This window comes from Betta splendens, chromosome 21, assembly GCF_900634795.4.
Source record: "Betta splendens chromosome 21, fBetSpl5.4, whole genome shotgun sequence".
NCBI lineage: Eukaryota > Metazoa > Chordata > Actinopteri > Anabantiformes > Osphronemidae > Betta > Betta splendens.
This window is the reverse complement of record NC_040899.1, coordinates 11667595-11686654: the sequence shown is the minus strand read 5'-3', so window position 1 is coordinate 11686654 and position 19060 is coordinate 11667595. Positions and strand designations below refer to the sequence as shown.

Sequence of the window (19060 nt, the reverse complement as noted above, 5' to 3'; positions counted from 1 at the left end):
TTATGTAGGAGCTGAAAATGATTTGCCATTAAAACCATGACATTTGGACAAGGTGAACATTGTAGAATGGGCTAAAATCCTTTAAAAGACAACGTTGTTAGGGAATGGGGGTAAACAAATAAGGGTATTGTTTGACATTATAACCAATACCATTGGCTATCAATAGAATTTGAGACATTTATTATTAAACTTAAATATGACGTACAAACCTAAAAAACTTCATGTGATATTATGTCACTCTGAATATTGTGAGCTAACCTATAAATTAAAAACATTACTAAGCGAGTTGACATCCATCTTTATTCAGAAAGCTTGGCAGGATTATCTTTGCTAAACTGAAAAAATACATTTTTTCAAGTCTAGAACATGCACTTAGGTGTGTTTACATATATAAATACTGTTTGCTGACAAGCAATATGGAGACAAAATACAATATAAAAGCCACAGATACATTAAGATATCAAATAAAATTATCTACAGGACTATTTTTAGTGAAGTTCTGCTTCACAACAAACAGCCCAGTGGATAGTTTTATTTTTACATGACATGTGAAAAGTGGTAAGTCAGAACAATAACACAGGTCTTGCATTTCCATAATATAGTGGAATGTGCTTTTCTATAAAATACTACGTAGAAGTTAAACTTTCGTCGAATAAATACTGTCGAAATACTGCTAGAATGCAATATTCTGAAACAAATTTAAAACACATGGCTTTCTTTCCTAAGAGGGTCTGAGCCTTGAGGAAGTTGGTACACCTCTCTAAGAGGATCACTTTCTCTGGATTACACATAGCAGAGACATATATTCTAACGTCTACAATGCTGCCACGTCCAGGCTCTGCACATGCTACAAGCCATTGTGTTGGACTGCAACACACACAACGTTACCATTACTATCCTCAGATGTATTTCTGCTGTGTGATAAATGAGTTAGAGCTTTGCATAGACAATGACACCACAGTATGATGCCAAAAAAGTGTTGTTTAGAAAAAAACTTAAAGTGAAACACAAACACATTTTCCATAATATTAATGAAAATACACAAAATAATACATGTTGATTTTGATTATATACAGATTCCTTACAACAGCCCATTATTTATGCTTCTAAGTAATTTTTTTTGTCTAATGTTCCTGTGTCATCTTAAAACTGAATTGTCATTTAAATACAAAACGATCATCATGTCTTGACCTTTTTTATATAGTTAAGCAGCCATATAATAATATATAGTGCAGCATGTGAGCCAGAAGACACTGAGCAGGTAAAAGGACCAACAATCCAAGTGATGACTTTTGACTGTATGTGTATGACTATTTTAGGTCCAGATCCTAAGAAATCATCCTCAGTGCTTTGCAGTTATAAATGAAAGGATACAAATAAAAGTTACAATAACATAACCAACTGAAATGTGAAACACTAAAAATATAAAACACACAAATACTATCTTATATGATTATGAGTTTTGGAAATGTGATTTCTTCCATGCACCACCTCATCTCTGTCATCTTTACTTCCCTCCTTCACGGCATGTTTACTTCCGTGCAACAGTTTCAGACAACTTCTTCAGTCTCTTCTTCAGCTCCAGAGGAAATTTCTCATAGCACTTCTTGCACACTGGCTTCATGTCAAACTCCACAAACTTGTTCCTGTGAAAAAAAATAGACAGTTTACAACCTGAAAGTTGGATGCCGCTGCTCGATGCAAAATACTTGTAACTTGCAACTGCACTCCAAAGAACTAACAATGCAGACACTTCATATCTTTAAAAATCATTAACATAAACACTAAAATGTTGTCATGCATGGACCATCAAACCAAATAAATACACAAAATTCAATGTTGAACCCTGATATTTTCATTTTATCCACACCAGCATCTGAGTGGAACTGTTAATTTTTTTTTACCATCTCGTGCTTTTACAACAATCACCAATGTTTCTTTCCTGAATACTTGCTCAAAGGTTTTAGAGATGCATTGAGGATTTTTTACAGGGATGGCTTTTAATGAATGAATTAAAACTGTATGGGAAAAGTGTTTCTGGTTGCTTTCTGCATTTGATGCCTGTAATTCCTCTGCTCCCTAAATCTCCCCTCCCTGCAACCTGCACATGGACAACACTGACTCCCAAAGCAGATAATCGCTGGCAAGACCAAGGCACATGCCAAACCCAGTGGGACCTCAACACCACTGCAGCCGGCAAGCTGACGGAAGTGATTAAGGCTTTACTCTTTATGCCCAGACGGTCCAGGAGACCCAAGAAATAAAGCCTTTCCTGCAACATGTGACGGATGTGATTTTCCTGTTTGCATATCAGGGTACAAGCCTTAATCGGTACAAGGGTTTCTACCTGAGAACAACTGAGAATTTCACAAGTCCAATGTGTAGTTACAGCATGTTTATCTAGTGTTTTCAAGCCAGCAGTGTTAGCAGCAGAAGCAAACTGGAAAAATAATGGAAACTGACCAAAGGAAGAACAGTGGAAATGAGGTGAAAGGAGAAAAAGAGGTTCACAAACACATCGGTATCAGTGGTTTCTTCTTCTTCTCTTTGGAGTCGCGCTCGCGTTTAGCCAGCCGGCGTTTCATGTCGTCCGGCAGGCGCTCGTAACAGTGCTTGCACACTGGCTTTAGATCCACCTCCACAAACTTATCCCTGACAGAGCAGCGAGAAGAAAGCAGCAGAGGGCAGAAACAGAAGGATGAGAAGAGAAGGATAAAAAGCAGGAGGAGGACCGATTAAAATGAGAGGAGAGAGCCAGGGAAAGAAAGTGGACAAAGAGACAAATCTACAGAAACACAGGGCTAAAAGAGAAAGGTGAGAAACCCAGGAGTGAACAGGTCTGAAAATGTATATGTGAGGTTCTGAGAATCCTTAATCCAGGTTCAAGTGTGTGGCTTGATCCTCTCCACAGAGACTGTATTAATGTTAATGCAGGTCTCCTCACTTACTTGAGGGTGAGCTTGGTGTTGCAGGTAGAGCAGGCAAAACAGTTGACACACCAGGCCTTGTTAAGGGCAGACACCACTGAAAAGACACACATCAAAACAGAATCACAGAAAGATACTATTTTAGACTATAATTGAAAGGTCTCTCAATATAAACTTAATCCAGAGAACACATTCGTCATTTATTTTCATTTTTTTAATTTCTCACCATCTCCTTCAATGACACGGTTGCAGTGGTAGCACACATCCCCAAACAGCTGAGTGTGGAAGTGGAGACAGACAGGAATCAGCAACCAAGTGACACATAATATGACTGTAAATTATGCAACTCAATAAACCTTCGCCATTCCCCAGACACTGCATTCAGTGGCCATGCAAACAGACTTATTTGGATAAAAGGCCTCAAAACCTTTTTTAGCACTGGGTGGGCGCCCTGTATCCGCCATCATTTGGACTGTTACCTGGTTGTAGTGTGTTTCACAGTAGGCCAGGCCCTTGCGTTCATAGTGACGGTGTCCCAGGAAAGGTTTCTCACACTTAGCACACACAAAATGCTGCAAACAAACCCATGGCCAAGCACATATGGTTAGCACAGCAACTCAAATCAAGATTTTATCACATTCCAACCATGTTATAGGCCAAGACCACCAAATCAGCTTAGTCCAGATGTCCTGTTACTGTCCAAGCAGAATAAATGGCCTCTAGAGGGTGCTAATCCTCCAAACAAGGATACGTTTTCTGCTGTGTTTCTAATATTGTTCAATATTTACAGCTGGATTTACAGACAACCCATTGAGGAGCATTTGCATGTGTAAAAGGACATTGTGGACAAGCAGAGTAGTGCTGACACGTCTTAGCCAGGCAGGGAGAAGCGAGTCACGGGGCAGCATCCGCTCGATCCTTGCCCCCCCTCACCATGTCGAAATGTTTCTCACAATAGGCTCGACCACCTCGCTCGTAGAACGGGTGGCCCTGAAACGGCCGCTCGCACACAGTGCACACGTGGTGCTACGAGAGGGGTGTCAGGGAATCAACCGTGGAAGGGGAAAGGCAGCAGAGAATGAAATTAGAGGTAGAAATAGATGGAAGCTAATGGAGCTTCACGTCCCTTTAGTGTAGAGAGAAGAGCAGTAAATAGAAGATATGATAGAATGAAACAATATTTGCAGACTCACATTTGTAAATAAATAATTAATTATTTAATCTGGCCAAAAGAGGAAATAAGGATGTTAAACGTCATAGACATCTGACAGCTCATCTGTGTTCATCAATACTAAGCAAAGTGTAAATGTGAATATGAAAGCAGTGTATTCAAAGCTGTCCAACCTCCACATGCCACTGCTTGCCCATGGCATTGACCACCCGGCCCTCGATGGGTCTCCTACAGGCCCCACAGATGGGGACGCCCATCTTGTCATGGCAGGGCAGACAGTACAGTTCCCCCTTCAGCTCCCTGGCATCCGCTGTAAGCTCCTTACTGCAGAGACGATAAAAAAACAATAGCAGCAAATACGTATGGAGGGAAGACTGACAACCACAGGCGTCACGGTTCTGAGCACCTGATCATTCGTCATGTGTTGGATGAACTGTGTGTGTGTGTGTTACCCGCAGTTATTACAGTTGAAGTGATCAGGGTGATAGGGGTCGTTCTTGAACAGCAGAGGCCTCTCGTCTATGATTGCGTGACACTTTTGACAGATGTACTTGCCAAGACCCCGAGCTTTCTCTCTGTTGTGACACGGACGACACAGGTGCCTGATAGTGGAGAGAAAGAGAGAGAGACAGAAAATCAGAGAAGTGAAGGATGAAAGGCTTGAAATTACTTAAATAATATATTATCGTATCTGCAAACTTGACAAGCTAACGCAGTTTTACTTGTCAGCATGATTTTTCTGGAATCAAGACAAATGAGAGCCGTGAAAAAAAAGGAGGTCTTACGCCAGCTTGGCTCAAGAACATCAGTTGGATGTAAAACTACTGCGTATGCATGTGTGTAGTTGTTGCTGAACCGACCTTCCTGCGTTCTTAACGAATCCAACGTCAGCCAGCACCGTGTCGCAGAGATCACAGCGGAAGCAGTCCGGGTGCCAGCTGTTGTTCATGGCCTTGATCACACGGCCGATGATGAACTCACCTGAAAGGAGATCTTTATTTTTAGCGCGCACAGAGCTTGAAGCTACATCTACATACAGTATCTACCCTGGTCTACTACACATCCCACACTCACCACACAGGCGGCAGCAGGGGGCGAACAGCATCTGGAAGTCATGCTCACAGTATTTCCTGCCTTCAAACTGTCAAACAAGTGGAATAGGATGAATTAAAACACACATCAGGATTTCATCACACATTTTATAGCATATAATAACAAAACTCAACAATAACTGGATGGAGTAGCCAGAACAGGGGTGACCTGCCAGGCTGGCGTGATCTGTTCTCTTTCCCACTGGTGATTACCTTCATTATGTTTGTCCAGTCAATCAGAAACTCTAATTACATAAATAGTTGGAAAACAAGCAGGACTACGGCTCCACCTGCTCAACAAATTCTGAGGGTAGTGTAGTGTTGTTTAATTATGGAAGCGGCTAAACCTCTTTACAAATAACCGTTAATGGTATTGATGTTTATATTCACCAGAGCATTTCATAAACTGACTAAGGTGAAAAACATTAGGTTCTCTGGGGACCACTGGAGAGACACCTGACCTAAATTCAATATTCCATTAAAGCTGATCAAACCTCTATTTTTTACTACTTTGTCCGTGCACTAAAACGGCCTTAACGGGAATCGCACTTCCTCTAAACCTAATGTGGCCGTTCCATTTCAGGCTGAAAAGACGGGTGTCGCCATGGTAACAGTATATTTGCAGAGCAACTGCATTCAGAGGCGAAAGGCCAAATATACACCAGAGTCATACATTTTTCAGGACAAGCGTTACCTCGTAGAAGAGTCCCTCTGGGAACTGCTGGAAACACTGGGCACACACGAAGCACTGCTCGTGGTAAAGCTCCCCGTTGCTGTTCACTATCTTCTCTGCCGGGGCAAAGCCGCTCTTGCAGCGCTCACACATGGCATTGGCCAGAGCATTGGCCATGTTGCTAAGAATAAAAAAAAAACATATGTTATCAATCAGAGAAAAAGAGGAAGTTTCATAAGCATAAATAGCAAAAATTATTTACAGCAGAAAATGCATTTTTTTCTGACAACAAAACATCACAACAAAATAGCTAAAACAAATGTTAATGTTAAGGCTTTGATATTAGAGTGTCTTTTCGCTACATATTTAAAACTTTCCATTTGAATTCTCCATGTAAGCATCATACGAGGTCACGTCAGGATACACTGCCACAGTGTTTAAATTTTACTTTCCCCTGTGTGTTCAGTCGTGAAATCAGATGGAACATGTAATATGAGAGCCGCATGCTACACAAGAGGTTATCGACCAAAACACGTACGCTCACGCACTCACGCGACGTCTAGGGTTTTAATTTATTTGACTTTGCTTATCGGGGTGAGGCCATCGGTGAAGTGGGAAAGCTCCTTTATGAAACAAGCTCAAGTTACTGTGATCTGAGTTCAGCAGATAAACTCTACTTATAACTCAGCCTTACATTGCTGTCTGTCCACTGTACCTTTGAATGATGTGCGTTTGTGTCTCAGATTGTGTGATAATGAACTAAACCAATGCAGAGATTGAACATGAGTCTGACACTGCAGCTTCATCAAACAATGGGCCTGTGTTACAGCCTGACTGCAACACATAACTGTAAGACAACTGCAGACTCCCACACTAATCTGTTTTTATTGGAAGTAACGGTGCCAGAACCTGCAGGACAAATATGTGGCCACACCAAAATATCTGCCAAAGTCGATCACATGAAAGTTGTTGTAATGATTATTATGATTTCTGCTTAAGACTGAACTTCTCATCCTTCATGTATAAAAAAATGGGGGTGGTGTGTGTTATGTATTGTTGTACAATTTGAAGCTGTAGACATTTGTCCATCATCAAAAACTCTACATAATAACCCAAAACAGATATAATCACATCATCCTGACGTTTCTTCTGAACCTCGGGCTTATTCCATGATGATCCTATAATAATAAATACAACTCCAAAGGAAAGCGCTGGAAAACAAAACAATCCCACTGCTCCAAACCAAGCAGCGGCAGCCTGTCCACACAACACACTAGTTAATCAGTAGCAAATGTGTCAGTGCTTAGACACTCAATAAACCCTGCTGAATACCTGAGGCAAACTTGATGGGATAAAGATGCAGACGGAGAAAGGAGAAGTGGATGTTCTACTTTATTTGAAAGGTCAAAATACCAAAGTCTGTCCAAGAAACATGGATGTTATGCTACAGTTTTATGGAGTGATGCCACCTGTTATTAACGAAGTCAGATCAACTTGGAAACAAAAGGAAACCCTCCCCAGACCTTTGGACACAACGCTCATCACTGCTTGTTATTCCTGGGCTTTGCTGCTAATTCCTCATGAAGATGTAGATCAGCAACTCTGGACCCAGAGTTCACAAATCAAATACATAACGTCTAATATTCCCGGTCTGGCCTGATATCACATGGACATACACACGCACTGACAACCCTGTCCCTTCCAAAGGATTTGTGGGAGGAAGTGATACATCCCTCAGGCATTTCCAACCCATTGCCTATCTGCCCGTAGCACCGTGAAGGGGTTAAAGACGAGCTCAACGCGATGGTCGGCTCTGCTACTCCCATTCTTAAAGAGAAACCAGACAGAAGAAAACTGAGTGGAGAGTCCAGTCAGTCAGAGTCAAAGAGTCGGCAGCGGGTATTAGGCAGCAAAGTGCCTTTTCTGCCTCTACCATCAACGCTGTGATCAGAAATTCTTCTCTCCTTCACTGTGAGCCACAAAGTTTGTGTGAAGCAGTCGTATCTACTGCACACTTAACAACGTTTGTAAAAGGGACAATAAGGCCACAGACGTCTCAAACCTTCACATCGCACCATCCTGCCTCCCCGTGAACCTCTGACTCTGACTATAAAAGGAGTCTCGGCAAAGGGAGAGGATGCAGGCGATGAGCGCTGTTATGAATACCTTCTGTTCCTTCTGGGCGCCTCATGTCTTCACTTATTCACCTCAACATCTCCTCCACACGAAAAGCCACCTAGTGAACATGGGCTGTTTGGGTGTTTGGATGTCTTTTAGCATGACTATTAAAGTCAAGGCCGGTCCCAAAAGCTCCACAAACTGTTCCTAAAACTTGTACGGTGAGTCAGTATGTCAGCCTGTGTATATTTAGCCTCCCTGTCCCTCGTGCTCGCATGCTTGGAATACCAGCTGGCACAGGCTACTTTGCATAACAGCTCCCTTGGCACTAAAATAGCCCTTCCTGTGGACTTCCTCATGTAATGTGGCACAAACATGGCACCTACGGTGAGGCAGGCAGCTCGGGCACAGCGGGGGGTAAACACCAGCTACTGGAGAAGCAGAGCACGGGGGCGATCAGAGCGTTCAGGCCGCATCCACACACACCAAAACGGATCCTTTTACTAGAAATCGTCTGCCTCTGGTCCTAAGGAAACGTGCGACAGCGCCTCTCTCTCTTCGGACTTTCCAGACTCTCGCTTCGCGTGAACCCGCCTTTGCCTCATACTTACAAGCGGGCGTAAAAATCGCAAAACTCCTTGTAAACTTTGACGTCGCTCTTGCGCCGCTGCGTCTTGGACACCGGCACCTCGGCTTCGCCCACGTCCGAGCCCTGGGGGCTCTGGTGGTAACCGTTCATCCCAGCGGGTGAGGGAACATGGTCCAGCACTTCCCGGTCTTCGGGTATCGAGGGCGGCAGCGCCCGACCGTTTATCTCCATGCTCCGTGACAAGTGAAGCGCTAGATTCCACTAATCCACATACTGAAACGCTGATCGAACTGCCCTCGCCCTCGCTCACTCCCTCTCTCACTGACACACTCCCTCTTTCTCCCGTTCCCACATGAGCTCTTTTTCTTTTTTCCCTACAGTAACACATGCACTCAGTCTTACACCCTTAGTCTCCTCTCCACTCACACCCCTCGTCTATTCTTGGGCCGGTCACTGAAATTAAAGAGCCCTCCCTGCAGGCTGGGATCAATATCCTATGGTGGACACACACACACACACACACACACACACACACACACACACACACACACACACACACACACACACACACACACACACACACATATAGCTTTCCTGTAGTTCTTACATGTTTTATACTCCTAATATTTACAGTCATGTCTAACATCTTCCAGGTACTATCAATCTTTGTGTGTGTTAAACAGCTGGAGCTTCTTTTAGCCCCAATTCATTATTGCGCAAATGAGGAATCCTGCACAGACACAGAGAGAGGCAAATATCATAAAACATGTTTGTTTCATCAGATGTTTGGACATTACTGAATAAACATGTGAGCTGTATGTTTAGCGGAACACACGGGCGCTGAAATAGGAGCCAGATGTCGTCTAATGTCAGACATGCAGTTTGTGAAATAAATATCATAACCATCAGCTATTGTCACGCACCTTCTGGCGCAGCTCGGCTCTCAAGTAACTAGTGCCACATCGGACACCCCAGTGAGCTCACGGTGAGCGAGTTGGAATCTTCGCACACTTTCACATTCACCGTTTCCAGATTAGGTCTCTACTACTAAACATATGTCATGAGATTATTTACGGACGGCTTATTTTTGGCAGGAAATGTTGCTGACAGGATTCTAACTGGGGACATAATGGAAGCGCTACGGGTCTTTTCCCAGTAAGTCAACAAACTGAATAAAATACAAATTCTTTCTAAAGCAATCTACAACTATTATAAAATATGTTAATGACCCACAGAAATCCAGCGCTGGCCTAAACCAGCGCATTCCTCTGAAGCCATAAGCCTACGTCTCTTCTGGGTAAATGCCTTTATGTGGTTATAGTCAACTGCCTCTTAAATTAATGACCGCTTCTCAAACCCTCAAAACAACATCAAGACAGATCCGGAAATACATCTGAGTGAAACAAACATGTTGGACCCTAAATTGGAGAACAGCTGCCGCGTTCCTCCAGGAAAGCGAAGGGACGAAGAACCCGAGCTACAGCAGGTCTGCACGGCTGGAGAACTGGGTGCGTACATTAAATACGTCTTGGAGACCCTCAGGTAACAGTCGTCCACATTACTCCATCACTCTACAAATAGACACCCAGCGGAGCCTCATCTCCAAACTAGGTGCTGGCAGCTGCTGGCCGGCGTCTGTGTGTGTGAAATGTTGTATACATAGTAGGGGCCAACTCTGCCTCCCTTGAAACGATGGACAATGGTCATTTATTCACATTCTATTCAACTCCTTAGCTTTTATAAAATCCTCCTACAGTAGTTCTCAACATTTTTCGAAGATATTTTTGCAATTTACTAGGACTGTTTTCAGAATTTGTCATTTATCCTGATGTTCTTCACTTTTAACGCTCACTATTACAACCAGCGGATCTATAATAGGAGTTAGAGGAGTGAAACTGGATCACGAGGCAAACATTTGACCAGGCACAGACGCTTTCCAGCACAGATCACCGTCCGTGGAAAAATCAGCCCCTGTGCAGGGGGAGTCTCCTCCACCGGGAGCTGACGGTAAGGGACCGGGGTACAATGGGCGTAAGGGAGGGTGCCTAACAGGAAAACACACGTCATCCTTGCTCCTGATTAAAATCACTGTCATGTTGTAGTCCAAGCTACCCTAAAAGGAGCGTTAGAATGAATGCACCTCCCCTGTATAGTGCATGCTGCAATGTGCACCGTATTATTATCCAATAACAGAATAACAACAATGCGATTTACTTATTTTAGCAAAGAGCAGACATGTAGGCCTGCAAGTGTAAGAGAGAGAGAGTATTTAAGGGGCGATATGAATGTCAACCTGAGCTTAAAAACGGCCACAGCAACTGTCGGCAGCAGACACAGCGTCTCTGGCGCGTCCCCACTCTAGGATAGAATTCTGCAACTTTGTTAGGGGTCATTAAAAGTGGAAGGGCAAGTCACCCCAAAGGGGTCGTAAATATCCTGCTCCAGCGAAGTGACCCCCGAGTCTAGATTATAAACGCAGTAATTTTGCCCATAATGGTTGAAGGTTATTTTCAACCATCGATGTAATGGCCGGAAATATTTCAACACATAGCGACAAATACTTGTCCATTACAAACCAGGCCCAGCTGGTCACAAATATGTGACCATGCAATAAATCTTTAAAGTCTTTAAATTGCTTCCACATTTTCTTCACTGGTCCCTTTTATTTGCCCTCACTCCCACTAAAGATGTTTGCAATTGTCCTCACATTTTGAGAACAAGCCGAGTCAGTCGTATGAAATGACACAGCTCAGCTGGAATAACTGTCACTTTTGTCCAAAGTTTGATGAATTGCTTCACTTAACCACTGGATAGAGTTCAATTATATTTGCAAAGCTAGCACTTAATTTTTTGGCTTTTAATAAATTGTTTTCCGCTAATTGTACAATTAATAGTAGCAGCAGACAAAGTCTGAATCGCATCCAGCTCAAGGAGAAACAGAAGAAAAACTTTTGGCACTGAACAAGTTTTAAGTGAAAACACTGTGTTGTTGTTTGCCTTGTGTTTCACTTCATGTTTGTGACATTTAAACAAATTAAACTATTAGTTAATGAAAAACATAAACATGGAAAATATCAAAATAACACACAACAATAAATGGTTACAATTACCATGTAATTTTGCTAATTCTTAAATTACAGTGGACAAACTAGCAGCAAAAGCCCATTTGTGTTACAGCGCTTCCATCTGCAGACCAAAACGGAAAATGTTTTGCGACAGCGCTGACTCTGGTGCAAATCAAGCACAAGAAATCAAACACACCCTGCACAAACACCCACACTATCTCACACACACGCTCACATTGTGTCAACAGCAACCATGGCAACGAACGACGGGAGAGCTGGACCGGCATCCAGTCCATTCACGCTAACACACACACACACACACACACACACACACACACACACACACACACACACACACACACACACACACACACACACACACACACACACACACACACACAGACTGACATAAATCATGACTAACACGTCCTATGTTTCACACTGAACTACAGTATGTAGTGTCCGTCCCTTTTAGCAGCACAGAACAGAACACCAGTATTACATTGTACTGCACATACTTATATCATACTTGTATCAGTTTACTTGGTTTTCACAGATGTCCAAAATGTAATTAAGAGACTGACACATTTCATTAAGTCCTCCACCGTATCTCTAACATGTTGATAATTAAATGTTATGAATCATTTTGACATCTTAGCCTTTAAACTATGGTGTGTGACAGATTAGGTCGGTGATCATCAAGTTTAGATGACTGTTTAAGAACTAACCTATAAATAACCTATAAAAAACTTAAAAAAAGAAATATTTCTCCTTACTCTCTTCTCAGACTGAACCATCTGTAGTTTTTATGGCTTTGACATGACTGAGGTTTCAGGTGCTTACAATTTACTGCACTGATGGTAGAAAAGTCACACTTCTTTCTGCACCATGATGTTTAACCTGAAAAAAGGAGTATTACTTTTTTACTCTTTATCAACCACACTGGAATTTTTATCGTCCTGGCTTCACTGTTCTTCACTGCTGTGAGAGCAGAACGCTGAGCTAAGTGATACAGTCAAGTCGTGCCATTTGGGATGTGTTTGCGTTTGCTTACTCAACACCGTGACTCTGCCAAGTCTGATCTTATCTCTTCACCAGAACGTTTTTTTTTTTCCATCAGAGGATGTGTTGCAAATAGTTTGCGAAGAAGAATAACAGCGTGACGACCACACATCGCCCGATCGACTGCTTAAAGAAATCACACCACATGCAAAGAGCCACAAGACAAGGAAAGAAGGGAGCTCCCTCATTTTGTCTACATTCCTCACACACACACACACACACACACACACACACACACACACACACACACACACACACACACACACACACACACACACACACACACACACACACACACACACACACACACACACACACACACAGAAAAGGAGTGTCCTCCACAGACTCTTTGCTTATGGTAATGTCCTGTAACCACCCCAGTGAAGCCTTTCTGATTCATCACACGTCAGAAGTCAATCAGCCCCAGGCACTGATGACCAGGCAGATAAGCAGCTAATGAGACCAAAGCCTATCAAACGCACCACAGGAACCAGCTCTAAGGGCATCTGCAGCACAGATTAAGATCTGAGGGTTGATGACTACTAGTTGATACTAGTTGATGAGAAATGGTTAAAGTAACCGCGTGAACGCTGGTTCCACTGCTCCTCAGCCAACTAACAGGGACGCACGCAGGAGGCTCTGCTACAACCCCAGCGCGGGGATTTCTCAATTCCTACAGGTTTCTGTGTTGCACCACAAAGGTTTATTGAGGAGCTGAATCTATCTGTGCAAAAATAGAAAAGCTAGTTTTACCTTGAATACATAAAATGAGTAGTTTATTAGAAAAGTCTAAACCTTGGTAATAACTTGACAAAACATCCCTGGCTTTTTAGACTTTTAGAATGCTTTGAGTTGAAACAACAGAGATGGCAGCCGTCCTGTGGCTAAATGACTGTTTCCCACATGCGAGCGCTGATGAGGACTGCAGGCACACTCACCTGAGGCTGTCCCTAGCCACGCTCCCATAGCTGTCTGGTCTCTCCTGTCTGCGTCTGTACAGGTCGGAGTTGGACAACTCTTTCAGCCTCAGAGAGTTCATCTCCCCTTCGCCTCCCTCCCTTCCTCCCTTCCTTCCTTCCTTCCTTCAGTCCTAACTTTTGCCTGATGGGAACACAGTCCAGACTGTGTGCTCTCCAACGGCCCGGTGTTAATGTTTGATCCCCGGTCCTGTTGGTTCTCTCTCTCTCTCTCTCTCTCTCTCTCTCTCTCTCTCTCTCTCTCTCTCTCTCTCTCTCTCTCTCTCTCTCTCTCTCTCTCTCACACACCTCCAGGGCTCACACCTTTAAGCAGAGACCAATGCGGAGGCGTGGCCTTGCAGCCTGCACACCTCTCGGCTGCTTGTTGCTCCTCCCCCGGCAGCAGGTACGGGGTCAGCGGCCCGAAAAAAAAAATATTTTAAAAAAGCAGGCCTCAACTGCCTCCAAAACAAAGCAGATACAGACGAAAGACAAAACAACAGCAGAACCTTCTCGCAAACTGATAATTCAAACGCTGCATGTTGATAAAGTAAAGAACAACAAGTCTGACGGCTCGACGCGTGAATGAAAGGCAGGCTCTTTGAGGCTGTAACACCGTAGGAAGCAGTAATGATACCCGGGGGGGGGTCAGATCAGCCTGAACAGTGGTTCAGTTCAAAGGGTGGGAACATGCAGACCAAGTCCCTCATACTGCTCAACAAAGCATGTGCTGCTCCTCAGCTCCTCCCATCCGTTATGAAGCGTGAGATTATTTTCCAGCAGAAACAACAAACCTTTGAGAAACAGTAAAATGTCAACCTTTTGAATAATTCATCACAATGTTACGTGGGAACACTAGCTCGTCTCCTCTCCAACAGACACTAAACACATTTCTGGACGTGGCTGATAGTTGCCTTTCAGAAATATGTCCAAATAAGATATTTATTAAAGTAAACAGATTTTAAAGCTTGCTGCCTGACATGAGTGACGGAATAACAGGCGATACGAACCATCTTCTTAATTTGTGCAGACAGTTAGGTGTTCTGTGAACACATCGCACCACATCATTAACCGCCTGCCTCAACCTGCTCAGCATTCCACATGGGCTCGATGAGCACACGCGTGCACACAAGCAGAGAACGTGAAGGGCTGAACTCCAGAACCAGCGTCATGGGGTCACAGCGGCAGTCGCTGCGGAGTCTGAGTTCACGGCAAACACTACCTGCACTCACCGTTCATGCCCGAGTTCACGCAGCCGTTCATTAAATGGTTTTGTGCTGTGTGTTTTCTTCAAAACTATTATGCAGTTCAATGAAAAGATCCAAAAATACACACAAATAGCTGATACCTGAGGTCACTTGGTGTATTTTTGCTTTTATCTTAAATAGAAGTGATGAATATCTCAATAACCTAAAAGCTTGTATTCTGTATCAGCCTTAAGTGCAGCTCTCACAGATTCATCACCACCAACACACTCCCATCAGGCACTGAACAGACACATTCCCCAGACCGTTCACAGACATCTGAAGACACGACTGCACTGCCACCGTGTGGTCAACACGGGTACTACAACGTCTGCATGCTTCCCCCTCATCACCACAAGCCAACACTGTGCTAGTGAGTGATACGTTTATTGACATTATGTATCAGTAATAAGGGAATCATTTTCAAAATAAACCAGTTGTTAACACGTTTCAATCATGTTAAGTTCTATAATGGATTCATTTATTCCTTTTAGCCTTTCAAACAAAACAGGAAGAAGAAGAACATACGCAACAATATTGTGTTTAACAATAGAAGCAAAAAAATGCAATTGCACATCACTGAAGCTGATTTTACCTAACAAAATAGACAAAAACATCAGTTATAACTACACTGTTACTACAATTACAATAAAACAAAGTTTTCCTACCAGTGTTTCGTGTCAGGCAGTAGTGAGAATAGTAAGTTGTTGCTACAGACTCTTTGCTGTGACTGAAAACTGCTCTTACTGGCTTTATCTCTATGGCCACATCACTTCCTGTTTGGTGTGTGTGTGTGTGTGTGTGTGTGTGTGTGTGTGTGTGTGTGTGTGTGTGTGTGTGTGTGTGTGTGCGTGTGTGAGACGGTTTGTGGTCCACTTGTGCCTACAGTATGTGCCAGCATTTGAAAGGGCTCCATATGAGGCGAGGACACACACCGGTGTGACATGGTCCTGGGCTTCCACACTATCATCCGTCAGGATGTCGTGAAGAAGGACAGGAGAGTGTGAAGCGGCTAAAAGGTGGCGCACACAATGAGGAGGAGGAAGCCAGGGTGTGTTACAGGAGCAGCCTCACGTTAAGTGCTACTCTTCTGCATCTGTAGAGCAGATGATAGGCCAAGACCACATTACATGTTAAACTGGGAGTGTGGATGGTCCCATATAATCACAGATATGTACCATCACTGTCTGACAGTTAGTGTAGACAAACACTTCTCTGACTGTTTTTGTCTTGAACTGGTTTCAGGACCATTCATCTACTCATGCTCTTATGATCAATATCTTAGAAATGTCAAGAGTTAATGAAACAACTCATTCACTGCCACATGCAAACACTCCCTAATATGGATATGGAGGAACTGCTCCAAAATGACTATTGCTCATCTTGTTCCACTTCCTCAGTAAACCGTCACTTGTATATTACAATTGCATACACAATAATACATAGACGAACAGAGTAACTATGGTGATTAAGGCCATTCGGTGGTAAACTCAGAACCTCTTAATGTAAAGATAGAGGCCAGAACCCACACACTAACCATATGTGAGTCAAGGCCTTTGACTGCCCTGCGAGAAATGCTCTTATTTATCCTGAATGAGTGCTTTGTCATGACAACAGTGACTGTTCTGTTGCGTGTATGCAAATGTTCATCAAAGGGATATTATGTAGCACTGGCACCAAGCGTTTAAAAGGGGCTCTGCAGTCCACAAATCAATGAACAGAGAAGTCTCCACTCTTCCTGCTCAGGCTCAAAGCTCACGTGAGTTCAGCAGGTAAAGGAAATTATATACAAGTAAAACATCCAACTTTGGCCCAAACATGACTTACTGCTTACTTTCTAATGTTTGCCAATTATAAACATGTGGATGTTACGTTACCTTCAATGTCCTGAAAACACGAGCCTAACAATAGGTGTGTTTCTCATTTATAAAATAATGAAGCTCCTCCAGCGGCTGGTTTAGCAGAGGCTGCTGATAGCACAAGTCTGGGGACAGTGGCAGAGGTGGTGCAGGAGAGACTGCAGCTCCAGCATGTGACTGATAAACAGCCCAGCTTTAAGAAACCATGTGCACGTGGACCAGAAAGTACAGATGCCAGTCAATTAATTCGAGTAATTGACTTTCTTTTTAATTTAATTAAGATATCTATCTTTATTAATTAAATCTAGAAAATGTTAGCTCACGTTTAGTGTTACTATAGGGAATATATTACACATTGTTTTAAATATTAATAATAATTAATATTTTATTATTAAAAAATATTTAAAAAAAATAATTAATATATTACATCATAATAGAATATTTAGGACGCATAACATTCCAGTGATACTACTGTAGAGGCCGAGTCAGCTATTTAAATTATATCATAAATAATGTGAAAGTTACAATAAACATTGGACACTCCTTGGCAGCACATGCATCAAGTTAGTACACACAGTCTAAATCCTGCATCGCACAATCTCACTGCAATTCCAAACAAGGACAAGTTGACACTAGAGCCTGGGACGTGAGTCTAAGCTCTAGTTGTGTCAATACAATGTGAAATCACACAAAAGCGTAATACGTCAGGAATGTAGAAATCCTCAGGCTTTAAAAAGAGACTGATTCATCCCAGACGCTCTTCGGTGCACACAGCAGCTCTCACACTAGACCAAATAGTGCCCTGAACAGCAGCCCTCTGGGAACGGGGACAGGAAGTGGTTTGGAAAGCAGTAACTACTGTCCAGTGAGTTTATGTGGACATTCCTGCACAGGGAGGAGAGACACGCACACACAAAAATAAAGACACATCCTCTTCCCTTCTCTAAAATGCCTCCTCTCAGCTTTTCTCTTGCTCTAATATACAAATAGATCAAGTCACAGCACATTTAATGCTAAATTCATTAATTATAAATCAACCGGTGAAATGCAGTGAAAACAGGCAGATTGCTCCAGAGAAATGCATGTGAACACAGTTTAAAAAAAATAAATGAAAATCACTCTGCAAAATGAGTAACTAATATAATTGAGAACGATTTTTTAAATTCCACTCATCTGTTTAGACCTCCATTGACAAAGGGATCACACCTATTAATAGGATCCTGAAACACGTGTTCCTGGACAAATATACACTTAGTAATAATACAGATTTTTAGAAGCACAGCAATTCTGAAAGCCACTTTACTGCTTCTGGTGAAGAAACCGAGTAACGTTAGTACTATTCATGCTCTACCACATCTCACCTGTTGCTGCGTCTGGCTGATCCTCTCCGAACATTTCACATGCAAAATGTTCAGTTTACGCACCGGAAGCAACAGTAGTACATCAAATCAGCGCAACAGCGCAGAGCTGCAGTGAAACTTAACACCACGCGAGGCGCCAGAGAGCAGATCTTCACCAACTCTAACTGGATGCTGGACTTAGTTTGTCAGATTAATTCAGACTTTTCGGTTTTGTATCGTGCGCCGAAATAATGAAAGCCACTTCCTTCGGCGAACTTGAACCAGGTTTGGTGCGACACAGCAAACATTACCGTTGTCTCTTTGCAACTTTAAAGGCAAATGTCTATTTGGGCAAACGCCTCGAACACTCACCCGTTGGTCATCTCCGTGATGCCGAGCATCCTTCCGCTCCGCGCTGGGCCACGCGTCCAGATGTTGGATGTACAGAACCGCCGGACGGTACCAGTTTTCTGAGCAGTATGGCGAACCAGACCTCGCCTCTGTCCAACACACAGCGAACTGTTGCACTTCCGCCACAGGTTTTCACTATAAAGCGCGTGACACGCAGATGAAACGACTTTAATTTTACGCCGTTGCACATCTGTATCATATATGACAGAGAGGTTGGTCCCACGTGGGCAGGCGGTCAGTCCGTCAGAGAAAAGGAATCGCATGTGCCCGCTTTTCTCAACTCCGGGCTTTTGTTTTGAAAAGCAGACAGCTGACTGCCTGTGTGTCGCGGCTTCTCATTAAGTCTGCGAGTTTCCACCGCTGGAGGATTAGAGTTCGTATTGCATAAAACTGCAAGACCTGTCCTGCAAATTCATTGCGCTTGTCTGAGACGACACGTTTAACCATGATCATGATCATGAGACCTTTAGTCTCATGTTTGACTGAGAATCTGGATTTACAGTAAGTAACAACGATTACTGAAGGAGCCAACAGTGAAAAAAGAACAGTAAAGG

General features: G+C 43.1%; 1 protein-coding gene across 12 annotated transcripts; it reads right to left on the bottom strand.

Annotated features, from left to right (window-relative positions):
• Window positions 1-278: 278 nt before the first annotated feature.
• On the bottom strand, window positions 279-18627 carry LOC114846878 (LIM and senescent cell antigen-like-containing domain protein 1). Of its 12 annotated transcripts, none has more exons than XM_055504948.1 (11): window positions 18468-18627; window positions 5884-6043; window positions 5173-5239; window positions 4959-5079; window positions 4551-4700; window positions 4272-4422; window positions 3861-3953; window positions 3154-3202; window positions 2949-3024; window positions 2518-2652; window positions 279-1646 (listed from the first exon to the last, which is right to left on the bottom strand). In XM_055504948.1, exons 1-11 carry the CDS (start codon window positions 18494-18496, stop codon window positions 1532-1534), a joined length of 1146 nt encoding a protein of 381 aa, XP_055360923.1. In that variant the 5' UTR covers window positions 18497-18627; the 3' UTR covers window positions 279-1531. The 12 variants fall into 12 exon arrangements, with proteins under 12 accessions (XP_055360923.1, XP_028991911.1, XP_028991908.1 ...); XM_029136078.3 differs by lacking the exon at window positions 3861-3953 and adding an exon at window positions 3407-3499 and having other exon boundaries at window positions 2464-2652; XM_029136075.3 differs by lacking the exon at window positions 3861-3953 and adding an exon at window positions 3407-3499.
• Window positions 18628-19060: the final 433 nt, after the last annotated feature.

What these genes read in the sequence shown, in the direction of transcription:
- LOC114846878 (XM_029136077.2), bottom strand. Translation starts at nt 8,800, where the DNA reads ATGGAGATAAACGGTCGGGCGCTGCCGCCCTCGATACCCGAAGACCGG. An exon ending in TGCGATTTTTACGCCCGCTT is followed by an intron (nt 6,044 to 8,591) that starts GTAAGTATGAGG and finishes TTTTATTCTTAG; the next exon opens with CAACATGGCCAATGCTCTGG. An exon ending in CCCCTGCTGCCGCCTGTGTG is followed by an intron (nt 5,080 to 5,172) that starts GTGAGTGTGGGA and finishes ATCTCCTTTCAG; the next exon opens with GTGAGTTCATCATCGGCCGT.